This window comes from Leuresthes tenuis, unplaced genomic scaffold (genome assembly GCF_036924035.1).
Source record: "Leuresthes tenuis unplaced genomic scaffold, fLeuTen1.0.hap1 SCAF_10, whole genome shotgun sequence".
Lineage (NCBI taxonomy): Eukaryota > Metazoa > Chordata > Actinopteri > Atheriniformes > Atherinopsidae > Leuresthes > Leuresthes tenuis.
The window spans coordinates 13,290,624-13,312,543 of record NW_027325364.1 but is presented as its reverse complement, the minus strand read 5'-3'; the positions used below and the strand labels follow the sequence as shown (position 1 = coordinate 13,312,543).

General features: G+C 42.7%; 2 protein-coding genes across 3 annotated transcripts; both read left to right on the top strand.

Annotated features, from left to right (window-relative positions):
- The first annotated feature begins 209 nt into the window (after positions 1-209).
- Positions 210-7,003, top strand: LOC140316378 (uncharacterized). Its single transcript, XM_072394188.1, has 6 exons — positions 210-390; positions 1,885-2,244; positions 2,409-2,484; positions 2,785-2,863; positions 3,212-3,398; positions 3,530-7,003. Exons 2-6 carry the CDS (start codon positions 1,897-1,899, stop codon positions 4,121-4,123), a joined length of 1,284 nt encoding a protein of 427 aa, XP_072250289.1. The 5' UTR covers positions 210-390; positions 1,885-1,896; the 3' UTR covers positions 4,124-7,003.
- Positions 7,004-15,058: 8,055 nt separating this feature from the next.
- Positions 15,059-21,758, top strand: prpf3 (PRP3 pre-mRNA processing factor 3 homolog (yeast)). 2 transcript variants are annotated; one of them, XM_072394187.1, is made up of 17 exons: positions 15,059-15,220; positions 15,632-15,785; positions 16,174-16,304; positions 16,447-16,614; positions 16,713-16,799; positions 16,931-17,187; positions 17,310-17,428; positions 17,519-17,706; positions 17,828-17,994; positions 18,166-18,248; positions 18,418-18,561; positions 18,649-18,748; positions 18,839-18,952; positions 19,047-19,165; positions 20,667-20,744; positions 20,841-20,896; positions 20,995-21,758. In XM_072394187.1, the coding sequence occupies exons 2-17, from the start codon at positions 15,641-15,643 to the stop codon at positions 21,142-21,144; spliced, it is 2,106 nt and encodes a 701-aa protein (XP_072250288.1). In that variant the 5' UTR covers positions 15,059-15,220; positions 15,632-15,640; the 3' UTR covers positions 21,145-21,758. The 2 variants fall into 2 exon arrangements, with proteins under 2 accessions (XP_072250288.1, XP_072250287.1); XM_072394186.1 differs by having other exon boundaries at positions 16,174-16,313.
- The last annotated feature ends 162 nt before the right edge of the window (positions 21,759-21,920 follow it).

The following is a 21,920-nucleotide window of genomic DNA, read 5'->3' as shown; positions in this document are numbered from 1 at the left end:
TGAGTAGGCGGGACCATGAGAGCCCCTGCCGCCGTCCAATCAGCGGCTGGTGAGGCAATTACTGGCTGGAAGATTTAGCCAATGGCGTGCGCCAGTAGCGGGACCACAGCCAATAGAATGAGCGCAAAACGTGGGCACGTGGATCTACGCACATGTTGACGCTCGTAAACTGCGAGAAAGAGCTAGCTCAGGCAAAGATCGATGAACTGCTGGGTGCTGAGCGTGTGTGAGAGTAGAGGCTGGGCGCCCCGATGCTGCTCCAGCCGCAGAGTGTGTACTGACGGACCCGTTGTTTACAAGCAGGATAAAGAGCCGTCACTTATACTTTTCGTATCGATTTTTTTTTTTCAAATATTTTTTGGAAGCTGCTCTTGTTCCAAATAACCGAAGGTGAGTATTTAACCGTTTTTATTTAGCTGTAGCTAACGTTTCCCGAAGTTGTCAGACTAGCCTGAAGGTATTTACTGCCCCACTGCATCCTGTATGAGCTCCGCTACAATTCTTTCAAATCTGCCGTGTGTTTTTACAGCTGTTTCTTTCTTTTTTTTTTTCGTTCGTTTGATAAGTTTTCCGAGCTTTGGTGTTTGCGTCGACACATCATGTTGTATTCAACATTTGCTTTGTTGCCTTGTCACTCGTATCGGTTTAAGATATTTGAGAGGAATTTGGGTGTTGCAAATGTGCTTAGAAGTTTGTCATAAAACGTGCGGCGTGTTAGTTCCTGTTGTGGGCATCGTGATGCGCAGACACAGACTGGCAGCCAACACCTGCCTCTCTACCTGAGCACAATTGCACCATCCCATCATCTCTTATCCACCCTGGGCTTAGACAACTCAAAAAAGCTGTGGAAACGAACCAAATGGTACCCTTCTTATTATCTCATATGCGGATATGATAAAAAAACAAAAGAGAAAGAGGATAAATAAATGGTTAAAAAAAACATGACATTTGGTTTCCTAGCCATTAGACACTCGTACCGTGATTTGTAAGCATCAATCTGTTATAAAAGCTGTGAACTTAACAAAAATATAACAGAAAAGTATCTATCTTGGTTTCTGTGTGGGGAAAAACAAAAACAATATCTCTCTCTTATAGGTGTGTGTCAGTTAAGACTGTCAGCTTCATAAAAGCTGCAGTGGTGTGTTTAGCTGCTGAGTGCGTTTCTGTTCCCCACCGTCGTTTCCCTATATGTGTTTGTGGGATCAGAGAGCAGCAGGCACTCAGAGATTACACGGACTAAGCGAGAAGGGAAAGACAAACAAGGGGAAGGCTCACAGCCAGAGATATACAGCGTGCAAAATGTGAGAGGAAGAGGAGAAGGCTGGGTGGTTAGTGGAGGAAAGGAAGAGAGGCGCACCGGGCTTGTGTGTATAACAAACAGGATGAGCTGAGGGCAGCACGGGGAGATATGAGAGGCATACAGAAATGCAGCCGGAGAGGAAAGAGGGTGGTTTGTGTGAATCCTAAGGGGGGATGGAGTGAAAGCCAGAGACAGAAGAGAGGAGGGGCTACAGAGAGCACCGGAGGCTGTGGTAGAGAGGGAGAGGGCCTATTCTGATTTCACTACTCTACAAGCTCCCATCCCCCTCACATTTTACTCTTCTCCAGTCTCCAGTCTCCTCAATGGGAGCCAGACATATACCACTATTGTGTGCCTTCTGCCTACCCCCAGTCCCACTCTGCACCATGTTAAACTAGGGCATGGGTATGCCCACCATTTTGAGATGTGTGAATGATCATTTCTGGTGGAGAGAAATGAAAAATGAAGCATTTGTCCTCGCTATGGAATTGTGTCTGTGCCCTATTTGAACTGTCGGTCACTTTTTTTTTTTTTCTCTCTAAGCTGAATGTATCCCCCCTAATAATTCTAATCCTCTGCTGCAGCCCCAACGAGAGATGCAGTCTCAAAGAAGCACTTCTACTCCACCCTTCGATTCCCTGAGCTCCAGCGATGGCCTCTTGTTCAGCGACTCGGAGCAGGCTGAGGATGACACAGATGTCTTTTTGACATATAGCGCTCCCTCCGTCATCATCGGTGGGATGGGCAGGCCTCAGGTCAGGAAAGATGTTGAATCAGGGAGCCCCAGGTCCCAGTGGACATCTGACAGCCTCACGGATAAAGAGGAAGAGGATGAGTTGTACAGGTCAGAGAGAGAAGGCAAAGCAGCCCACATTGGCCTGGCTGAGAGAGAACCCACAAGCCAGACACCAAAATCAGAGGGAGATCTGCTGTTTGCTCGAAAGGTGAGTTTGCTTTTTGCAATGTGTGGAGGGCCAAGAAAAAGAGCGTGATGAGAACAGGGATGACATAGCATTATGTGTTGCAAGGAAAGCTCAGCAGACTGCTTCAGACTGCAAGAACCCGACCAAAAACCTTAATCTGTCTTCTCTTCCTCTTCCTCTTTCAGTGTGCTGAGCTGCAAGGTTTTGTCAGGCCGCTGCTCGATCTGCTGAATGGACTGAAGAAGGGCCGATTCGACCATGGTAAGCATCCTTACATCACCGCCTCTAGCAAGGATGTTTGCAGAGGTTAAGTTGTAGATGCTAAATACAGGCTGTAATCGAAGAGGCCTTTCCATTGCGCTACTGAGTATTCCATTGTGCAGCGGTCTGTATTGATGCAGTCCAAAGTGCAGCATGTTTGAGATGGCTGTCTCTTGGCTGAATCATTAGCTCAATAGGGTTTACCAATATCCTGCGTTAGAGTGATGTCTGTGCGAGTGGGTTGGACAGAACCTGTGCGCGAAAAATGCTGACTGGCGGTTTATGTTTTCTGATTGACAGGTTTAAGTAGTTTCCAGCAAAGCATTGCCATGGATCGCATCCAGAGGATTGTGGGAGTTTTGCAGAGGCCTAACTGCGGGTAAGATTACATTATTTTACTGTGCACCCTTATTGTTTTTTTCTACTACTCAGTCTCCTCATGTTCCTGTATTGCGAAACATCCTAACATACTACATACTAGCATCCAAACAACTGGATGTTAGTGTGTGAATTGTTATTTAAAATGTACAGGGTGCCAGTAAGGTAGTCTAACATTTCAAGGCATGTTTTATTGAACAGTCCTTTGGGTAGGTAGAGTTACAGGATTTATCAGCAGTGCTGTGCAGATTACTGAAGAAGTGTTACCTTGATGTAAAGGCAGGGTCTGTGGCGATTTCCATCTGTTCTCAACTTGAAATGTACATCCTCTGCTCTTCTTGTGTTTTAGGGAGAAGTACCTGAACACTCTGCTGCAGGTGGAGGTGATGTTAAAGCTTTGGTTCCCACAAATTTCCGCTCAACCTGTGTCTGCAGCCCCAAGCAACGCCACATGTCCCACTCGCTCCCTGCGGGACACCACCTCCAGCTCCACCCTTTCACACAAACACAGGGATCAGTCACATATTCCCGTCAAGGTGAGAACGCATGCTTCCCTGCGAGTCCAAGAAGTCTCTTGTACAAATAAACATTCTGTCCCCCGTAAGCTACACGACCACCAGTTGAACTTCATATTCATTTGCAAATTGCACCACTTTTTGTTTTCCAGAAGCGCAGGCTCAGCTGGACCGGTACGGACTCCCCCAGGTCCTCTCCCGTACCCATCAAGTGCCCTCGCAATGCAGAAGAGAGTAGGCATGATCAGCATGAAAGGGCGTGCCCTCCCTCTTCTCCACTGCTGGCTTCTGCTGCTAACCAACATTCACTGAATATGATCAATAACAGCCAGCTAAAAGATGACGGGAAGGGAAAAGACACTGAGAGGCAGGAACCGAGCACGCGATTAAAGTACAACACAGGGCAAAACTCTGAGCCGAGTTTGACGTGGGTGCACGTCGCTCCCATCCTTTACCCACGAAAAGCTTGCCTCTCGCACGAAGAGGCAGCACTGGTGGGTAGCGATGAAAACATCATCACGACGAGCAGGAGGCACAATCCAGCAACACAAGACAGCTCCATCTCATCCACCACACCCCCCAAGCACCCTGGAAATCAAAAGAACCCAATCGGGTGCCAAAGCCAACTTGTTGTTGGACAACAGAGCAAACAAGAGACAGCTGAGACATGTCAGGGTCAAAGCCAGCTTCCACTTGTCACAAGTGAGCCTTTGCCCAAAGTATGCCCCACCACCTCAGAATCCTGAGGCGCTGAAGAGGCAGCGAGCCGGGAGCTTTGCTTTTCCACCAACACCGGGCTTAAAGCTGCTTTTACAATAGGAAGGGAACAGGCTGTTTGATTAGGAAAGCATTTCAAAGAGAAAGTTAGGAACAAATTGCTCGTGATAGATATAATGGATCAAAGTTGACCCCTAACCACACCACAGATAGACTGGTCATTTCCAAGAGGATGTAATGTGTTAATCAAATCTGTCAAAGAGCGGAAATCACGGTCGCATTATTAAAATTTGTGCTTAAAAGTAGGTGTGGTTGAAGGGGAAACGAGGAAAACGCTTTAACTTCAGGGTTACGGTTATAATGATCAGTTGGAAAGCGTGATAGTTTCTACTCGCAGCATAAAAGCAATCAGTTAATTCAGAGATGGCTTTTTCAGCACAACTCTAAGACCAGAAATATACTTGCTTTTTAACCTCGTGCTTACGTAGGCAACCGGCTCCGATATCAGCTCCAGTGCCCGCATATTTTCCTGTTTACTAGACGATTCCTCAAGGGGCCACGCCAGCGAAGTCAGATCGCACTGAGCCTCCAGTTTTGCAGAATGTAAAGATTGAACATGGAGACAATAACAGAGGTTATCACAACAGAAAAGGGAACAGCTGAGGTGTGCAAATGATATTTTGGGTCCATCAATTGTGGATATCTGATCCCATTTTCCCCCTACGCTGCCTCTACTGGTCACTTCCATATTGCATCTTGTGTACTCGTAGCATCAATTTCTGAGGATGTGCACGACCGACACTCCAAACAAACACAGGATGCATGCGTTTAAAAGCAAGTATACATTTGGCTTAACCTGGAGGACAGATCCACCGAAAATAGAAAATCTGATGTCATTATTAGAATGGAAGCTTTCACTTGTGATTCAGTCCAGAATGAGCGATGGAGAGTGAGCTGATTCTTGTCTTATGGCAGGATACACGTTTTACTTTCCATTCAGCTGCAGATTGAGCTGAGGCATCCAGCTTGGGGTGAAAAAAATGGCTCAGTGAAGAAAACTTTGTAGCTTGTGATGTGAGAAACAAAAAGACACAGATAGTAGTATACTGTACGTGTGTGGCGTGTTAGTCGTTGGAGACGGTGGTAAAGATGATGTCACAACTCATGAATGTAATCCAAGAAATGTTTGGACACTTGACTGGCAGACCAGCAGCATGGAGAGGAGCGACGTCCCACTGATCAGAGTTCACATAACCTTACCGACGTGCTGCAGATCAGATTTTTCTTCCTGATCTCCCAACTGCAAAGTAAAAGACAATCAGGGTCAAGAAAACCAGAGAAAGACTTTTGAAAGGCTGGCCTGAGGGCGGGGAAAAAAATGAGGACCACTCAAAGACATGACTCTCGAGTCACCACAGTTAATTTATTCATGTGTTGATCTGATGCTGCAGTTATTTATTGTTTGTATTTATTTATCGGGCAGCTGATTACCGCCTGCTGTGCACCCGCACAGTCTGGCCTACAGTTTTTGAAGGTAACTGGGAAGATGCTGTTGACATTTTGTCCATGTTTTTTTTTTGTTATGTTTGAAAAAAAAAAAAAACAAAGCAAGAGGATGAAGTGTTTTAACTGAACAATTGGACTACTGTGCCTTTTACCAAATAGGATGTGTCCAGAAGAATATTTGGTGCTTTCAGTGCATTCATAACTGCGTTTTGATTGTTTACATTTCACAAAACCAGTACACATTCAATCTGGAAAGCCGACATGTAGTCTTAATCATCTTCCTTTCAGATTCGCACGGCATTAAACCCAACAGTATCATCAACCGCTTAAAAACCAGCTACAGTATCTTGACATCTACAGTTAAGCGACACTATCCACATCTCCAGCTAACACACACAACGGCAGCAGTGGCTTCCATTTTGTCTTGAATTTTGAGCGTGACCTTCCATTGGGGCTTTTCTTTTGGCTCTCACCAGCGGAGGAGCAGCTCGAACTTCACTCGAAGCTGGTGCTCTTGAAAACTTGAAAGGATTAAAAAAAAAAAAAAAAGAAAATCAACAACCACAAAGTATGAACATCGAAGGAGGACATTTATTTGCAACACCCTCCAGTGCTGCTACTCTCATTCTAACCCCTGTTCTAATGTTGATATTTCACAGGAAGCCCTCCCTTTATCTGGAAATAAACTCACAATATTCTTACTAATATTGGAAGGGTTTTTATCAGTTTGGTTGGATTGACCTATACTGCAAAACTTATTGTAAATATGATTTTTTTTTTTCTTATTTGAATTGGTATTCGTGGTTCACCCTCTACTTGTGTAACTAGAGGGTGGGTGACCGCATACCAAACTACCCCAAAAAAAGCACCACGTGTGAACACAGAGCCACTGGCAGCCATCGTGTTACTGCCAATGTTTTTTTTTGGAGTAAGGAGTGTATGAACCCCACCGTCACAACCCCAGAGGCTGGGGTCGTCTTCCACCTCACTCCTGTTTTTATACTGTATGGTTGTGGTATGACAGAAGAACCAATTGCACTTATTTTTTTTCACTGTTTATGACCTTGTATTCCATGTTTGGTTTCTAATGCACTGGCCGGAGCTGATTGGTCAGAAATAACAATGTCTTGTTTGTTTTAGTTTCCTTCTTCTTAATACATAGCAGAAGCTGGCTGGAAAAGCCCCCCCACCACCACCCCCACCCCCCTTTTAGCCTCCCCTCCCCCACCCTGCTGCACTGGTCTGCCCTTGCCCTCTCTCCTTCATCTCCCTCAATCCAGTTAGTACCTTTTCTTACTCAACAGAACTCTTGTCTTTCTTTCGCTCCATCTTTACATGGTATTATTCTGCTGGCTCTTTTTCAAAAATGACGCATCGAGAGAAAAAAACAAACTCTTTTAATAAATCACACATTTTGAACGTTGAACCGCCTCTGTGTATTATGCCTGTTGTATGGAATATTGCTCTCCCTGTGCTACATCATTTTTTAATTCATTTACATAGATGTTTTTCCTCATTCTTTCTCGTTACAATGATGCAATATTGACTCGTAAAGCAGCTCACGCTAAACAGATGTGTGACTCGGTGGGGTGCAGATTTAGAGACTACATTTTGAAGTGTGCGTGAGTGTGGGTGGGTGGAGGGGTGTGACGAGAGGAAGGATAGGGGGTGTGTGAGACTACAGTCTCTAATCTGACTGAAAGTAGAGGGGCGGGCGGGGGGTCTGGCTGATCCTCCAACCAGCTGCTACTGCAGAGCACAAGCATAACTGTAGTTTATATATGTTCGCGTGATTTGCCCGTCATTTAGAGAGAAAATATTAGTAAATACCTCCTGTGGGCAGCAGAGAGGAGTCTGGCGTGACGGTGTCTCAAGAGCATTCCTGATATTAGAAGCCAAAATATTGTGTGTAGCTTAAGACTGATCTTTTTATCCAGGATTATGATTTCAGTTCCTCCTAAAAAAAAAAAAAAAAGAAAAAAGGTGAGCATCACAAGCCGTGCGAGTGATGTATCACCCACACCAAAAAAGACGAGCTGATTTTTTCCCAGTGTTTGAAGAACACACATAAACACACACTGCCGATAAGGCGAACAGATCTGGAGCTCGCTGACTGTAAAATGGATCATGATGTGGTTTTTACATAAAAATAATCTGTAAATCTGGTGGAAATCAGTCAAAATGACAGTTGCTGCGTCATTAAATGACAAATGCCTAAAAAATGTAGGATTTAGTATATCACAGGAAAAATAACAGATTATATAATGTATGTTGGAGATACTGGATGTGTTTTAGTTAATTACTCATATACTCATATAGACAAGGCTTACTTGTGCTTAATGTGATTAAATACTATGTAGAAATTTCTGTTTTCAACTTATAGTTATAGTTATTATCCAGAACTCTGATTGCATTTACAATGCAACACATCTGAAGGAGGGGTGCTTTCAGCCCATATCTCATACTGCATACTGAAACAAATGGAGCAATGGATGAGTGAAGGTGAAGGAGAACGTACAAGAAAGTATACAAAAAGGCAAGATTGATGTTTGCAAAAACTTTCATTGACAGGCCTTTTATTATAGTGTTAAAACACAGAGGAAACCAAAGTAGTGAAACACGGTGGAAGTTCTCTCAGACTGTGGGTATGCTTTGCTGCCTTTAGCTATAGAGGCGCCAAATGCATGAAATGAAAGACGAAATCAGGAGATTACAAGGCCTTTTCATAGCAAAATTTGTCAATTTCATAAAATTAGGTTTAAGGACGTCTTGGGTCCTCCAGCAGGAGAATGATCTGATATATCCAGCAGCACTTAAAGAAAATGAGAAATATGGACTGATTAAAACGGACAAATAATGAGTCCTGACGTAAATCTCATTAAAAACCTTCAGGGGGTGCAAAATCTGTCAGTGCAACGCGGACTCCTACAAATCAAAACGAACATGAATTAAATGAAGTTAAAAAATGTCAGAAACTACACAGAGACAGATGCACACAGGTTTTGAATGGCTACAATAAAGGTTTAAAAGCTGTCGTTGTTCCCCAGGACTCTGCAACCAAAGTAAAATTAACGGTGCCACTTACAGTCGTCTGTTTGGGATATGTTTTATATCTTTTTTTATATCTTTTTATGCTCTCATGCAAGTTCAGTTTATTATTTTTAATAACCTTGAACATTTCATGAGTATCTTTTTATTGATTCCACAAAATTAGTTTCTTTTTTTTTTTCCTGCAGACACATGATGTTAATAATTACTGTAGACTAAATTATCAATCAGAATAATAATAATCATTACTTGATCAATAAAATAATCCTTCTTCTTATGTATCTTATAATCAATTCACCCATTCCTGAATGAAAAAACACTTATGTTCATCATTTTCTCGTCACTTAAGCGTCATGTCCCTGGATCCTAGACGGGTCATGAAAGTGGTCAGTTTTTAAGAGGGTGTGGTTTGATTTCTCGCTGCTCAGACAGGATGAAATCAGCCGTGCCACACATGCACACACACATGTACCAGGAGTCACAAACACAGATGCACCCGCGTGTGCCGCACCCCGTCACACAGTCTGACACACTGACTGGCTGATTTCTTGATGGGCCTGTCTCTGACACACTGACTGGGCTACGCTACAACCACAGAGACGGCCCACCTCGCCTCCTCCCTCCCTCTCGGCCCCCCCTTGTATCCATGCAGTTTTTAGCAAAGACGCTCTTGCCCTGCCTCTCCCCACCATTTCTGCATCCCCCTTTTCTCTGCTGAAAGATGGCAACGAGGGGCAAGAAGGGAAGGGCGGTAAGAGGATGTGTGGGGGGGCAAAGGGAGGAGACCTGACTTTGCTACAGTTTTGTAGAACGTAGTGGACACTGACTGTTTTTTTTCCACTTAAATTTAAAAATAACTTGTTTTTGCACCGGCTGCACCCATTAGTTTTGTGCTTATTTGGTGAAATGACTCAGCGGTACGGAGTATTTTGTGTTTCATTATACTTTAATAAAGGAGTGATTGTTAAAGCACCTTTAATGATATTAGTTGGTTTTACTTCTCTGAGTATCCAACAAACCTGTGTTGGATTATTTGAGCATGTGTTTTCGTGCACCAGAAGGATTGCACATAATGAACTTACTGCGCCTCTTATCCCCTGTTGTGTAGGTTTTAATTGTCGGTCTGCAAGCCTTTATTGGGTTTAACAAGTTATGGGTGTCTCCTGCTCCATGTGCTGTGCACGTAAGGACGGGAATGACACAATGAGGTGCTTATGCACTTATACCCAACTCCCCTCCCCCATTATTCAGTCGCTGCACTCCAGCGAAACTCACGTGAGGTGAAGTCACACAATGATTTTACAAATCCACACACACACAGGCACAAACACACGCTTTAGCACAGTGGGAAGCACACACATACTCTTACTCACCCTAAGTCCACAGGGGGTTTTAGAGCAGACCTGTCCCAAAACGGCCCCAATGCTCATTAAAATTGCACAGTGGTCAGACGGGCGGTGGAAATCAGAGATACTCTGAAGTCATTTCTGCCTTCCTGAAGATCGCAGCAGTGACAGGCCTTGTCGTGTGGAAGGGGTGGTTTTGCCCACCATCTGTGGTCCCCATCCCTGTGATATCACCAACTCTGGAAAGACTGAGATATTAGAACAACACTTTCAAGGACTCACGTGTGTCTCATGACATTGTGTGTGATATTTAGGGCACGGCCAGGCTACAGGCAAATCAGACTCTCATCAGTTTCTCTGGCCTGGATGTGTTCTCGGGAGCTTGCCCAGGATGATGACATCTTACACACCTGCTCAATTATTCAAGTACACACAGCGTAAGGGGAATCACCAGTTTGGATAGACTGATGTTAGGAAGAAGAGAAGTGTGAAGGGAAGGCAGAGCTGTCAAACAAAGAGTGTTATGAATGAGAAAAATAGCAAGAGATAGAAGCTGACACTGTTTGTGGGTGATTTGTGATGCATCACATGTAAAAGCGCACGCTCTAATGGGCCAAGCAGCCCATATGTGTGAGTTCAGACAGCAGAAACCCCTGGGACTGTATCTTCCAAATGATTTACAGACCCTGTCAATGAAATAAAACTGGGCCAGCATGATGAAACACACTAGAACCTTAAATTTGATTAATCAAAAAGCTTTGTAGAGGAAAATAGGGAATATCTTTAATAAAGTCAAGTGTAAAGTTTATATCACAGGACTAACACACATGTATAGACTTACATCACATTGGTAGTTAAGAATATATAAAGCAAACACCTGTTTGACTCAACAATTCGTGCTTTCCAGATCTTGGACAGTAACTGCTGACTAAATGCTTGGCATTCCAGATATATAATAGACGAATTCACAAAGCTCTCATCGTACCCCCATGATGCTGCATTGGACTTGTTCAGCCAGACTGGCAAGTTGACATCTATGCCAGCGTCGGTGAGTGCATGTGTGTGCATGTGAGCCCGTGTATGTTTTGTTTTTCTACTGTATAGAAATGTCTGTGGCATTGTTGTATTATGTGCTGAGGTGTCATTACATGATGGCTGGCTGGAGAGACAGGAGGGGAGCAGACAACACATGGGATGTGGCAACAAGGAATTCTGGTTGATCGCGGGTGACAGTGGGTGTGTGTGAGGTTTTTGCTGACTCGCCATTGATTTGATAGCAGCCAGATTACTTTTCTAAATGTCAAACAATCAAATAAACAGGTGGGTTTACCGAGATGAAGATCAAGATTGTGGTGCGACATACCCAACTGAAAGTGCAGGTTTATATGGAAATGGTGTTGGTTTGAGTGCCTGTTTTTTTCCTTTAGCAGAGACGGATACATATTCCTTCCCAGTATCATACAGCCATGTGAAAAAGAACAACACCCTCTTTCAGTTTGAACATTTCAGGTATCGTGACATGATAGAAAATCATTTGGTCCTTAAATTAGGTCTCTAACATTGTTGTAGAGGAATTTTGGTCCACTGTTCTTTACCATGTTGCTTCAGTTCGTTGAGGTTTGTGGTCATTAATTCATGCACACTTCTTTTAAGGTCCCACCACAGCATTTCAGTCAGGTTGCGATCTGGACTTTGACTGGACCATTGCAGCACCTTGATTTTTTTCTTTTTCAGACATTCTGTTGTAGATTTGAGACTGTGTTTGGGACCATTGTCCTGCTGTATGACCCAGTGTGTGCCAAGCTGAAAACTAAAAATTTCTGAGATGAGTGTGAGATATGCAGCTCTTGAGTTTTTTGCAGTTTTTCTGAGCTTTGCATGGTCTGAACTTGGGGTGAACTTGCTAAGACGACCACTCACTGGTGGTTTGACACCTATCTTGTGTTTTTCTCTACTGAATAATCTTTCTCACTGTAAAATGACGGATTGTGTGGAAACGGCCTCATATCCCTTCCCAGATTGATGGACAGCAACAATTGTTCTCTGAGATCATAATTGATGTCTTTGGCTTTGTGTTAACACAAACCTCATTGATCCAGACCAATACAAGCCAAAAGCTCAGCAGTCTGGCTGCTACTGCCTTTCTACTTATCCTCCTGCTGCCTTTGAAAGTAACGAGTGCATATCATGTAAAAATGAATATAATGAGTCATGTGATTTACTTAATCTTCCTCAGACTGTTTCTGCATTTTGGTTTAGCGCTTGCTTAATAGAAATACTGCTTTTTAAGAATGTGGGCACACTTGCTGATGTAGAATTTATCAATTGCATTTGATTACAAATCGTGAGCTGCTTGCCAACAACAAAACGACAACTTTGAAAACTTTCATTGATTTTCCTCTGTGTGCTCAACCCTGTGGCAAGCGCAGCACAAATCCCATTTAGTCAAAAAAGGCCATTTAAGTGCAGAGTGTTTACTTTCATTTGGAGGTATTCAAATCCAAAACTGATGACAGGGTTACGAATTTTAGCCCTTCGATATGTAGGACCATATTTTTTTAGCAGCTCAGGTGTTTTGGACAATTGAGTGAAAAAATGTTATAATATAAAATGGTATAAACCTTCCATGAGCAAAAATGATAAAAATGTCATGTTTGATGTTGCTGTAAAATAGTTTACAGGAGAAATTAGACTGTCCAGCTGTTTTTGACAAATGCAACCTAAATCAGTCTAAACCAGACTGATAGGTGGAACATGGTATAGAGAAAGCTTGGAATGTCTCATGATCTAAAGCATCAAATATAAAACACTTGCAGGCAGTGTGATAGTTTGGACATGCAAAGCTTCAAGAGGCAGTGAGTCACGAGTGTTTATTGATGGTTTTAACAAAGTGATAAGTTGGGGGCCCATGATTCAACGGATACAGTGGTTGTCTTCCAATCAGCAGATAAGACTCTAGGACCCTTAATATGTTGACATGTCCTTTGGCGAGAAACTTAACCCCCACATGCCCCTGATATCCTTATCTGTGGGTGATTGTAGAAAAAAATATGAAGGAAAAAAAATTGTGATTGGGTTATAAGTGGCAACCATTTATTTTCAAGACCTACAACAAACAAAGTCAGCTGCAGTTAAGGCCAGGCAAACAATCACAAAAAGCAAAACCCATTGTGTGGTGACGTGCATGGTTCCAGACTTTATATCATTATCTGCAAAGGAATCTCAAAATGATAAAGATGAACATTGTCTGTGTTGTTAGTTGAGCTCCTCCACATTAAAGAGCTGTAACTCATAAAGATGTCCTCAAATTGGAGCTCATCTAAATCTAAGGTGAAATTTTGCAACTAATGAAATTATTTGAAAGAAATACTTGTGACAGTCACTACATTTTCAAACAGTGAATATCCTAATGTAGTAACTTACAGTGTGTTTCATTTTATAACATACACCAGAGGTCACAGAGTGAACTGGAACCAAAACTTTGCTTTGAACACAAAGACAAAAGGGGTGGACAAAAAGCTCAGACAAAGGATATGATAAAAGTTCTAGTAAGAGGTTTTTTAAGCTGTCAGGTCATTTTCCATACTCAAAACTTGAGTAATTACAAACCATGGCAAATCCTGGTCTGCTTATTCACATATTCATAGCATCCAAGTAAACAAGGATGTAAATGAGGAGGTAAACTCTGTTGTACGTGCATCTGCAGTCCGTCCCGACACTTACACGTAGTTTTAGCTCAGTGAAAGCGTGGACGAGGCTTGCTGTAGAGAAAGGGGGCAGACTGGTGAAGCCTCAGGCTAACTACAACTGATTCATGCTCATACTACTACGAGTGCACTCAGTTGACCCATATTAAGCAAAGAGAGCAAAAATGAGGAGGGGAGGGACTTCAGTCGAGGGAGGCAGAGATCACTTGATAATCCCATGTTTTTACAAGTCAGTTGAATGGGTTCAAGACAATCCTGTGGTTAATGGGGCAACACTCAGATAACATTTAACCGGAGACAACAATTACAACTAGTTATGGAAAATTGTGGTTTTGTCATGTAATCCAAGATCTGAACCAAGCAGAAAACACACCAGATAATACCTGGCTTATGGAGAGTGGTAACTGATCATCGATAAATGTTTGTTTTTAACCTATTTTAAATGTGAAATAGTTTCATTTTTTTAGACAGTTGATCAACAATTCCCCCCTTTTTTACTCAAAAATGTAACAAGCATTTAGAATAAGGGCCATCTAGGGCCAGCAGTGTTCACTGTCTCCTTTGTGTACTCTAATTGCATGCTGCCCATGAAACTAAATAAATGTACTGCAGCAGTTTGATTATATCAGATGCTTTTGTGGTGATGCAGCTCTCCAGCAGCCTCTATTCTATGCTCCTACTTTCAATTGTGCTTTTAGAGTTATTTATTTTTATATTTCTTTCTTTAAATTTTGATATTCACGAGGAGTTTGAGGAGAAACAATACCAGCAAAAACAAACAAACAAAAAAAGTGCATCTCACTTAACCCCACAGCAGAATAAACATAGTGCTTTAGCCATGTGTACTATTCCTGCATTTGTAAAGGTAATCTGATTTGCCCAACAGCCACTTAAGACATTCTGACTGCTATTTTTAAAGTTATTCATTGTTTTACATTTTCTTGTTCCCATGACTAGATACAACATTGACCTTGTACTTTGCATTATCTGTTTTCGCTGTGATCTCACCTTGTCATGGTATAGACAAATCATAGATTTTGTCTCTTAAAAACACTTTATTATTGGATCCATGTTTGATGAAAACAAACAACAATTTAACCTAACACTTTCATAACAGTGAGACTGTTCATATCTTATTAATGCTTTTTGGTCAAACACAAGCTTGAAGGTCAATGTGACTTCTCTAAAACCTTCATTTTCATATTCGTTTACTAAAAGCAAGCGTTACTTTGAGGGAAGCGAATACACAAACTGCATAGTTCTTCACATTATAGCTAGGTGGTGAAAACAAGAAATGTTTAACTGAAACGACCGTGGTGAAAAAGTCACGAAGAAGAATTAACCTCAATTTCCGGTTCCGGGTCTCGAGGCAGAAACGTCGTGCGAACGGCGCGGCTAAACATAAAGTTATAGAGGAAACTCGACTGTTTGAGGGTTTTGCTCCTCTAAAATCTGATCGGTCGTGCTTGGATTTTAACAGAGTATCCAGACTGAGAAAGCGTAAATAAAAAATCTAAAGGTTTGTGTGCTTTATTAATGTGTTTATCGCTGATGTAAGTCGCTCGCATACAGCAGTGTGCTAACGTTAGTTAGCAGGTAACCAGGGAGTTTTGGCGGATGTAATTGAATTGAGCTTATGTGTTGCTCCGGGTTAGCGATGTTATACGCCTGCTTTAATGTAATATTACTGTTAAGCTTTTAAGAACCGCAAACTTGGTCCTGACTCTGTTTTAAGTTAATGAGCAGGTAACGTTTGTGTTAGTGCAACTCCAGCTAAGTGGGTGATTGAGTGTTTTTGAGCTTATGTAACCCCCGTTTGTGTTAATCACATAAGTGTGGCATTGTTCGGACCCATATCAGAGAGTCATGAAGACAGTTTAATGATAAAGTGGTGTTGCTCATGTATTGCGCTCTATGTTGTGTTTTGCAGGATTGGAGGATGTCTCTGCCAAAGCGGGAGGTGGAGGAGTTGAGACCATGGGTGGAGCGCACTGTGAAGAAGGTGCTGGGTTTCTCGGAGCCCACTGTGGTCACTGCAGCTTTACACTGTGTGGGGAAGGGACTGGATAAAAGGAAGACCACAGGTGAATTAAAAGACACTTTGAGACCGCTATTGAATAAGACAAACGCAGACCAAGCAAAGGTATCTTAAGCTAGAAGTCGGGCTCAATTTCAAGCCCATTGCTAAGCTTGTAGTTCTATTGAATTTTTCAAAAAACATAAGAGAAATTGTTATTAATGCACTCATTTTTACATACTTAAAAGAAAGAGATGTTCCAGTAACATTAAGCATGTTACACATATCTAATCTTTGCTCCACTTTGCACATACCGGGCTGTTTCCCTGTTTTGTAATGATGGTACCCAATCTGTATTCATCATTGCTTTCTTCTACATTTATTTCTATATTTACTCAGTTTTTGTCAAAATTGTTGCAGTTTGTGTGAACTGTTTCACATTCATTTTCCCTCAGACCAGCTGCGTCCTTTCCTTGATGACTCTGCTGGAGGTTTTGTGGAGCGTCTTTTTGAAGCTCTTGAGGAGAGCCGCAGCACCCGTGGCAACAAAGGAGCAGGAGAAAAGCACCGCAAGAGAGAGCTTAAGGTTCCAAAAGTGCTGGCTTGTTTTTTTTTTCCATCCATAACATTTAAATTTGGTTTGATATTTACATGATTGTTGCTGAAAGTATGTGATTATTTAGTTGTCTAAGTTTGTTAATGTTTGTGATTTGGCTGTTTGGACTCAGGACGTTTTTGGAGATGAAGCTGACGCTGGAGTAGTACGAGAAATTCCCGACCCAGGAGATGGGACAACTGCAAAGCGGAAACGAGTCCCTCGCTTTGAGGAGGTGGAGGAGCCTGAGGTCATACCTGGTCCTCCATCTGAAAGCCCTGGCATGCTTACTAAAATTCAGGTACAACAAGGGTGCAATTAACATTTATTGGATTATATATTTGTTGTCAGTTGATGACGATTATAATTATCATTTTCATCCTTTCGCTGTACCAACAGATCAAACAGATGATGGAAGCAGCAACTAAACAGATAGAAGAAAGGAAGAAACAACTGAGCTTTGGCTCTTCAGCCTCCAGTGCAACAGTAATAAGAATAATTTTTGTCAACAAAAAAAAAACACACAAAAAAAAAACACTACATACATTTAGAAAAATCTGACATTTAATTTTGAATTCTGACTTCAGCGGTTTGCTTTTCCCACCCCACATTCGCAGCTGGACACCCCAGCAGTCTCTCGGCTTCTCGGCTCTTCCTCTGTTGCAGCTGCTGGTGGTGCCTCGTCCATCGCCCCCTCCCAGGCTGCCAGCTTTATGAACGATGCAATTGAGAAGGCCCGCAAGGCAGCAGAGCTGCAGGCTCGCATCCAGTCTCAGCTCGCCATGAAGCCTGGTATCCTTGGGACATTGGGCAACACTGGGCCTCACAACTTAGTAGCACTAGCCAATCTACATGCCATGGGAATCGCTCCACCGTAAGTAACATCACAGCATAGAATATTTGAAACGTACATAGAGCAAAAGACGGAGGGGTCCGTGTATCTTTCCTCTAAGTGCACAGTAAAAATAAATGTTTTTTCTGTTTGTTCAACTGTAGGAAAGTAGAAATTAAAGAGGTGAACAAGCCCACACCTCTTATTCTCGATGACAAGGGACGAACTGTAGATGCCAGTGGCAAAGAGATTGAACTCACGCATCGTATGCCCACACTCAAAGGTATGTGTTCAGTTTCATAACACCTGTACCTGTGTATGTGATTTTCTTCTCTTTTTTTGGCTCTCAAACCGTTTTCCTCTCTCTGTGCAGCTAACATTCGAGCGGTAAAGAGGGAACAGTTCCGTCAGCAGTTGAAGGAGAAGCCTGGGGATGATTTGGAGTCGACGTCCTACTTTGACCAGCGTGTGCCTATCACACCAGCTCAGCGTGCTCGCAGGGGTTTTAAATTCCACGAGCAGGGGCGTTTTGAAAAGATTGCTCAGAGAATTCGAACTAAGGTTGGACTCTCAAACCCTCAGCCGTCACATGTTCTGGTTATTTGAAATAGAATATTGAGCGGTAGTTAAAACTCGGGTTCATGTCTTTTGTCTCTCTTGCATGAATGTCTGCCCTCATCAGGCCCAGCTGGAACGGCTGCAGAATGAAATCGCTCAGGCAGCAAAGAAGACAGGAATCCAGGCTTCCACCAAGCTAGCACTGATTGCTCCTAAAAAAGAGATTGGAGAAGGGGAGGTGCCCAATATTGAGTGGTGGGACTCCTTCATCTTGCCCTCCAATATAGCCATGTAAGAAAATACAGTTTAAGAACTTATGCAGCGTTTTGCCAAATCTCAGCACTATGGTGAAGATGTAGAACACAACCCACACATATGTGGGGCAAATAATCATTAACCCTGTACAACTGACGCATTTTAGTTGACAGAAACTCTCTTTTTCCCCCTTTTTGTCGACTGAAGAAATCCAGACGCAAAGTTCGAGGAGTTTGACTTATTTGGCGTGACCAACCTGGTAGAACATCCCGCCCAAATGAGTCCCCCTGGTAAGTGTGTGGATGGTTCGGAAGACAAAAAAAATAACAACCTCCACAATTATCCACACACAGGAAAGGCTTTTTAATATGATAAGTATTAAAACAGCCATGTCTTTACCCCATCTGCAAGCCATCACACATCATTTAGGTTACATTTGATGTATTTTTTCTTTCTCAGTTGACACAGATAAGCCAGTTACGCTGGGTGTGTACCTGACAAAGAGAGAACAGAAGAAACTGAGGAGACAAACACGGAGGGAGGCACAAAAAGAAGTGCAAGAGAAGGTCCGCCTGGGATTAATGCCTCCACCGGAACCCAAAGGTAGAAGCGCACAGATCGCTGTGATCACAGACTGTTAAAGTGCCAAATAAAATGAAATGTAGCTGATGTCTGTTTACATTTTCTTAGTACGTATTTCCAACCTGATGAGAGTATTGGGGACGGAGGCGGTTCAAGACCCCACTAAAGTAGAGGCTCATGTGAGAGCACAGATGGCCAAGAGACAAAAGTTAGTAGCACGGTTATTCTGTTAGTTTGTTTACTGAGAAGGATGAAATGCCTTGGTCCAAGTTTTTCTAATTTTGCTGCCTATTTGCAGAGCTCATGAGGAGGCCAATGCAGCTCGCAAGCTCACGGCAGAGCAGAGAAAAGAGAAGAAGGTCAAGCAGCTAAGGGAGGACCTCACTAATGGCGTTCACATTGCAGTGTACAGGTAGGACTTTGGGGAAGGGAGCACACAGGGATTGAACATATGTGCGTCACTCGTTTGAAATGTGTCTCATTTAAACATCTTACCTTCTGCACAGGATCCGTAACCTGCAAAATCCAGCAAAGAAGTTTAAAGTGGAGGCCAATGCCAACCAGCTGTACCTGACGGGCACCGTAGTTCTGCACAGAGATGTCAATATTGTAGTGGTAGAAGGAGGTAAAGGATCACGCATCAAACCGACACTTATAATGAAGGGAAGGTTGTGGATGAACTTTTGCCTTTAGCGACATTGTTTGTCGACTTGGAATTTTGTTTATTAGCGAGGGTTTGTTTCCACTTTTTTTTTTCTTTTTTTTTTTAGCTGCAAAAAATTCAGAACTTGAGAAAGGTGTTGGTGTCACTTTTTTCAGGTAGTCAACCTTCCGGTTATTGGACGAGCCACTCTAACCACTGAGCCCTAATACCGCTAATACAATCAAACCAATACCGCTGTGCCTTTGTTGTGCACGTGAAAGTACAGATGTGTACTCTGGTAATTATAATTGCTGTGGTAAATGGCGCTGTTGCCATTTGATGTGTGTAAGTGTGCACGGATGTGGGGCTCCCCTGCCTCTGTTTGGCATGTGTGAGTTACCAAAGAGGAACAGCCGGCAGGTTAAAGAGGACATCTCCTTTATTGCACGAATAAGGCACAGCCGATGTGAAAAGGGCTCAGGTGACTGCTCATTAGCTCTGAAAGTGCTGCGCTCAGCGTCCTTACAGAGCAATCAACATCTGTTCTCATATGCTCTTTATGGGCTCCGATTGCTGTGGCAGGTTTAGTTACCAACTCCCTGAAGAAGTGCATTTTAAAAATCCTCCCTAGTATATCCTAAAACGAACATCAAAATGTGAACTCCATCTAATGGTGGCTTAGCTTTTGCTTAGAATAATGATATTTACATGGATTAGCTAATCAAATTATCTGGAGTTACTTCAGTTGGTCAGGTCTAAGTTCTGCCCAAAAAAATTAGGTTAGCTTAACAACCTGAATATACGGAATTGTCAAGTTTTTCCATTAATGGATCTTTATTTTCCTTCCTTGATGGCTTTGGGTTACTTCAAAGATGACGATGCCAAGATTTATCGAGCTAAGATTGTGGAAGAGTGGTTCAGGGAGCGTGAGACACTGTTTTCACACACCGCAGACCTTAACCCCCGCTGAGGATCATTGGGATCTGCTGACTTTACGCTGCAGTTCAACTCTCGCTTCATCATTACACCATCGTGGCAAAAAAATAAATGATGCAACTCTGGGTGTAAAATAATGTTAAGACATGAGCTTATTGAAATGATGCTGCACTGAATTGGGGCCATAATTGAGAGCCATTTTCACAGTTGTAGCTCATTGGTGCAAAAAAACTCAAAAGACAGAGTTGAGATGCTGCTTTAAGTAGGAGTGCAAATGATACTCGTGTAATTCTGGGAGGTTTTCCCTCATCTAGTGGTGAAGTAATGACATTGTTAATAAAATGATGTAACTGCATTTTTTTCTAAGCCATGTGCTGTTACACAGCTGACTGGTTTGACTTCAGTGACTCACCTGGTTACTGCTACCTGTAAAAAGCTGCAGTGATATTACCTTTCTGAAGGATGATGGATTAGGCCATTGTCCTTTGTGTGATCTAAAATTGAGGTTTTATTGTGTACTTTGTCTTAATGTCTCGCTCTGTTTTAGGTCCTAAATCCCAGAAGAAGTTCAAGAGACTTATGATGCACAGAATCAAATGGGAGGAACACAACAGTAAAAGAGATGGTAAGAGTGCTTTTACCTGGAATTCGCTTGTCATCTGCTCGTGTACATTTCATTCCAGTAACCAACTCTCGTGCTCCCACTTTTGTGTTAATATAGATCCAGATGGTGATGACGATACACGGAGGAACAACAAGTGTTGGTTGATTTGGGAGGTGAGTGTGCGCACGAGTTGCCTGCTGTGGAAGCATCATGTTGGATTATGGTGTCTGGTTTGTGGTCTCATTCCTAACGATTCCTCTCGGCTCTCCAGGGAACAGCGAAAGAGCGTAGCTTTGGGGAGATGAAATTCAAGCAGTGTCCCACGGAGAACATGGCCAGAGAACACTTCAAGAAACACGGCACGGAACACTATTGGGACCTAGCGCTCAGCCAGAGTGTCCTGGATGGCACAGATGACTGAAACCTTCCAGTGGACAGCATTGTTACCGTCAGCTACCTTCAAGCCTGCAGATCCACTGCCTCTCATCTACCCCTCTCTAATGACTGCTGGGTGTGGCACATGCTTAATTAAGAGACTTGAACATGGAGAAGGAGGAACAATAAACTTGTGTGGACGGTTTTATGAGAATGTGTGCGCGCATAGGCAGCAAATGTGTAGGTCTTGATTTCTTTGGTGATCGGCTATTCTGTCATGTTTTTTTTGTTGACAGATTGCACCATGTGATCTATATCACTCACCCAAAGCATATGAGATGATGAGAAATTGTCTGATTATATTATGACTTATGTTTTGTGATAAAATCTCTATGTTCACTCATAATCCCATTTGAGTTGCAGTGAAACAGTGAAAACACACACCATCTGTGGTAAAACGGCACATATACTGTGCTATAAACATTTAGAGGAAATCTGAGGGGATCTCGGGGTAATAATGGCCAAAAGACACATTTTCACTGAAGTCCAAGTCCCCAGATGCATTTTTCTTGGAGAAACGAGCAATTTTTGGACTCGGCTGTAGCTATATTTCTCTGTAACATGACAGTGGCGAACTTAAATAAACTAAATTCAACCGCCTTTGGTGTCTAACTTTTTTCTAACTTATGCTTAATTTATTGTTTGACAGAAGTTTCACCGTCATATAATGTTGTACACAATTTGCAGTCTCATATATGTACGTCCTCATAACAATGTAAAACCCTGGGGCGTGTTTCTCACCCCCGCCCTCCCCAAGTCTTC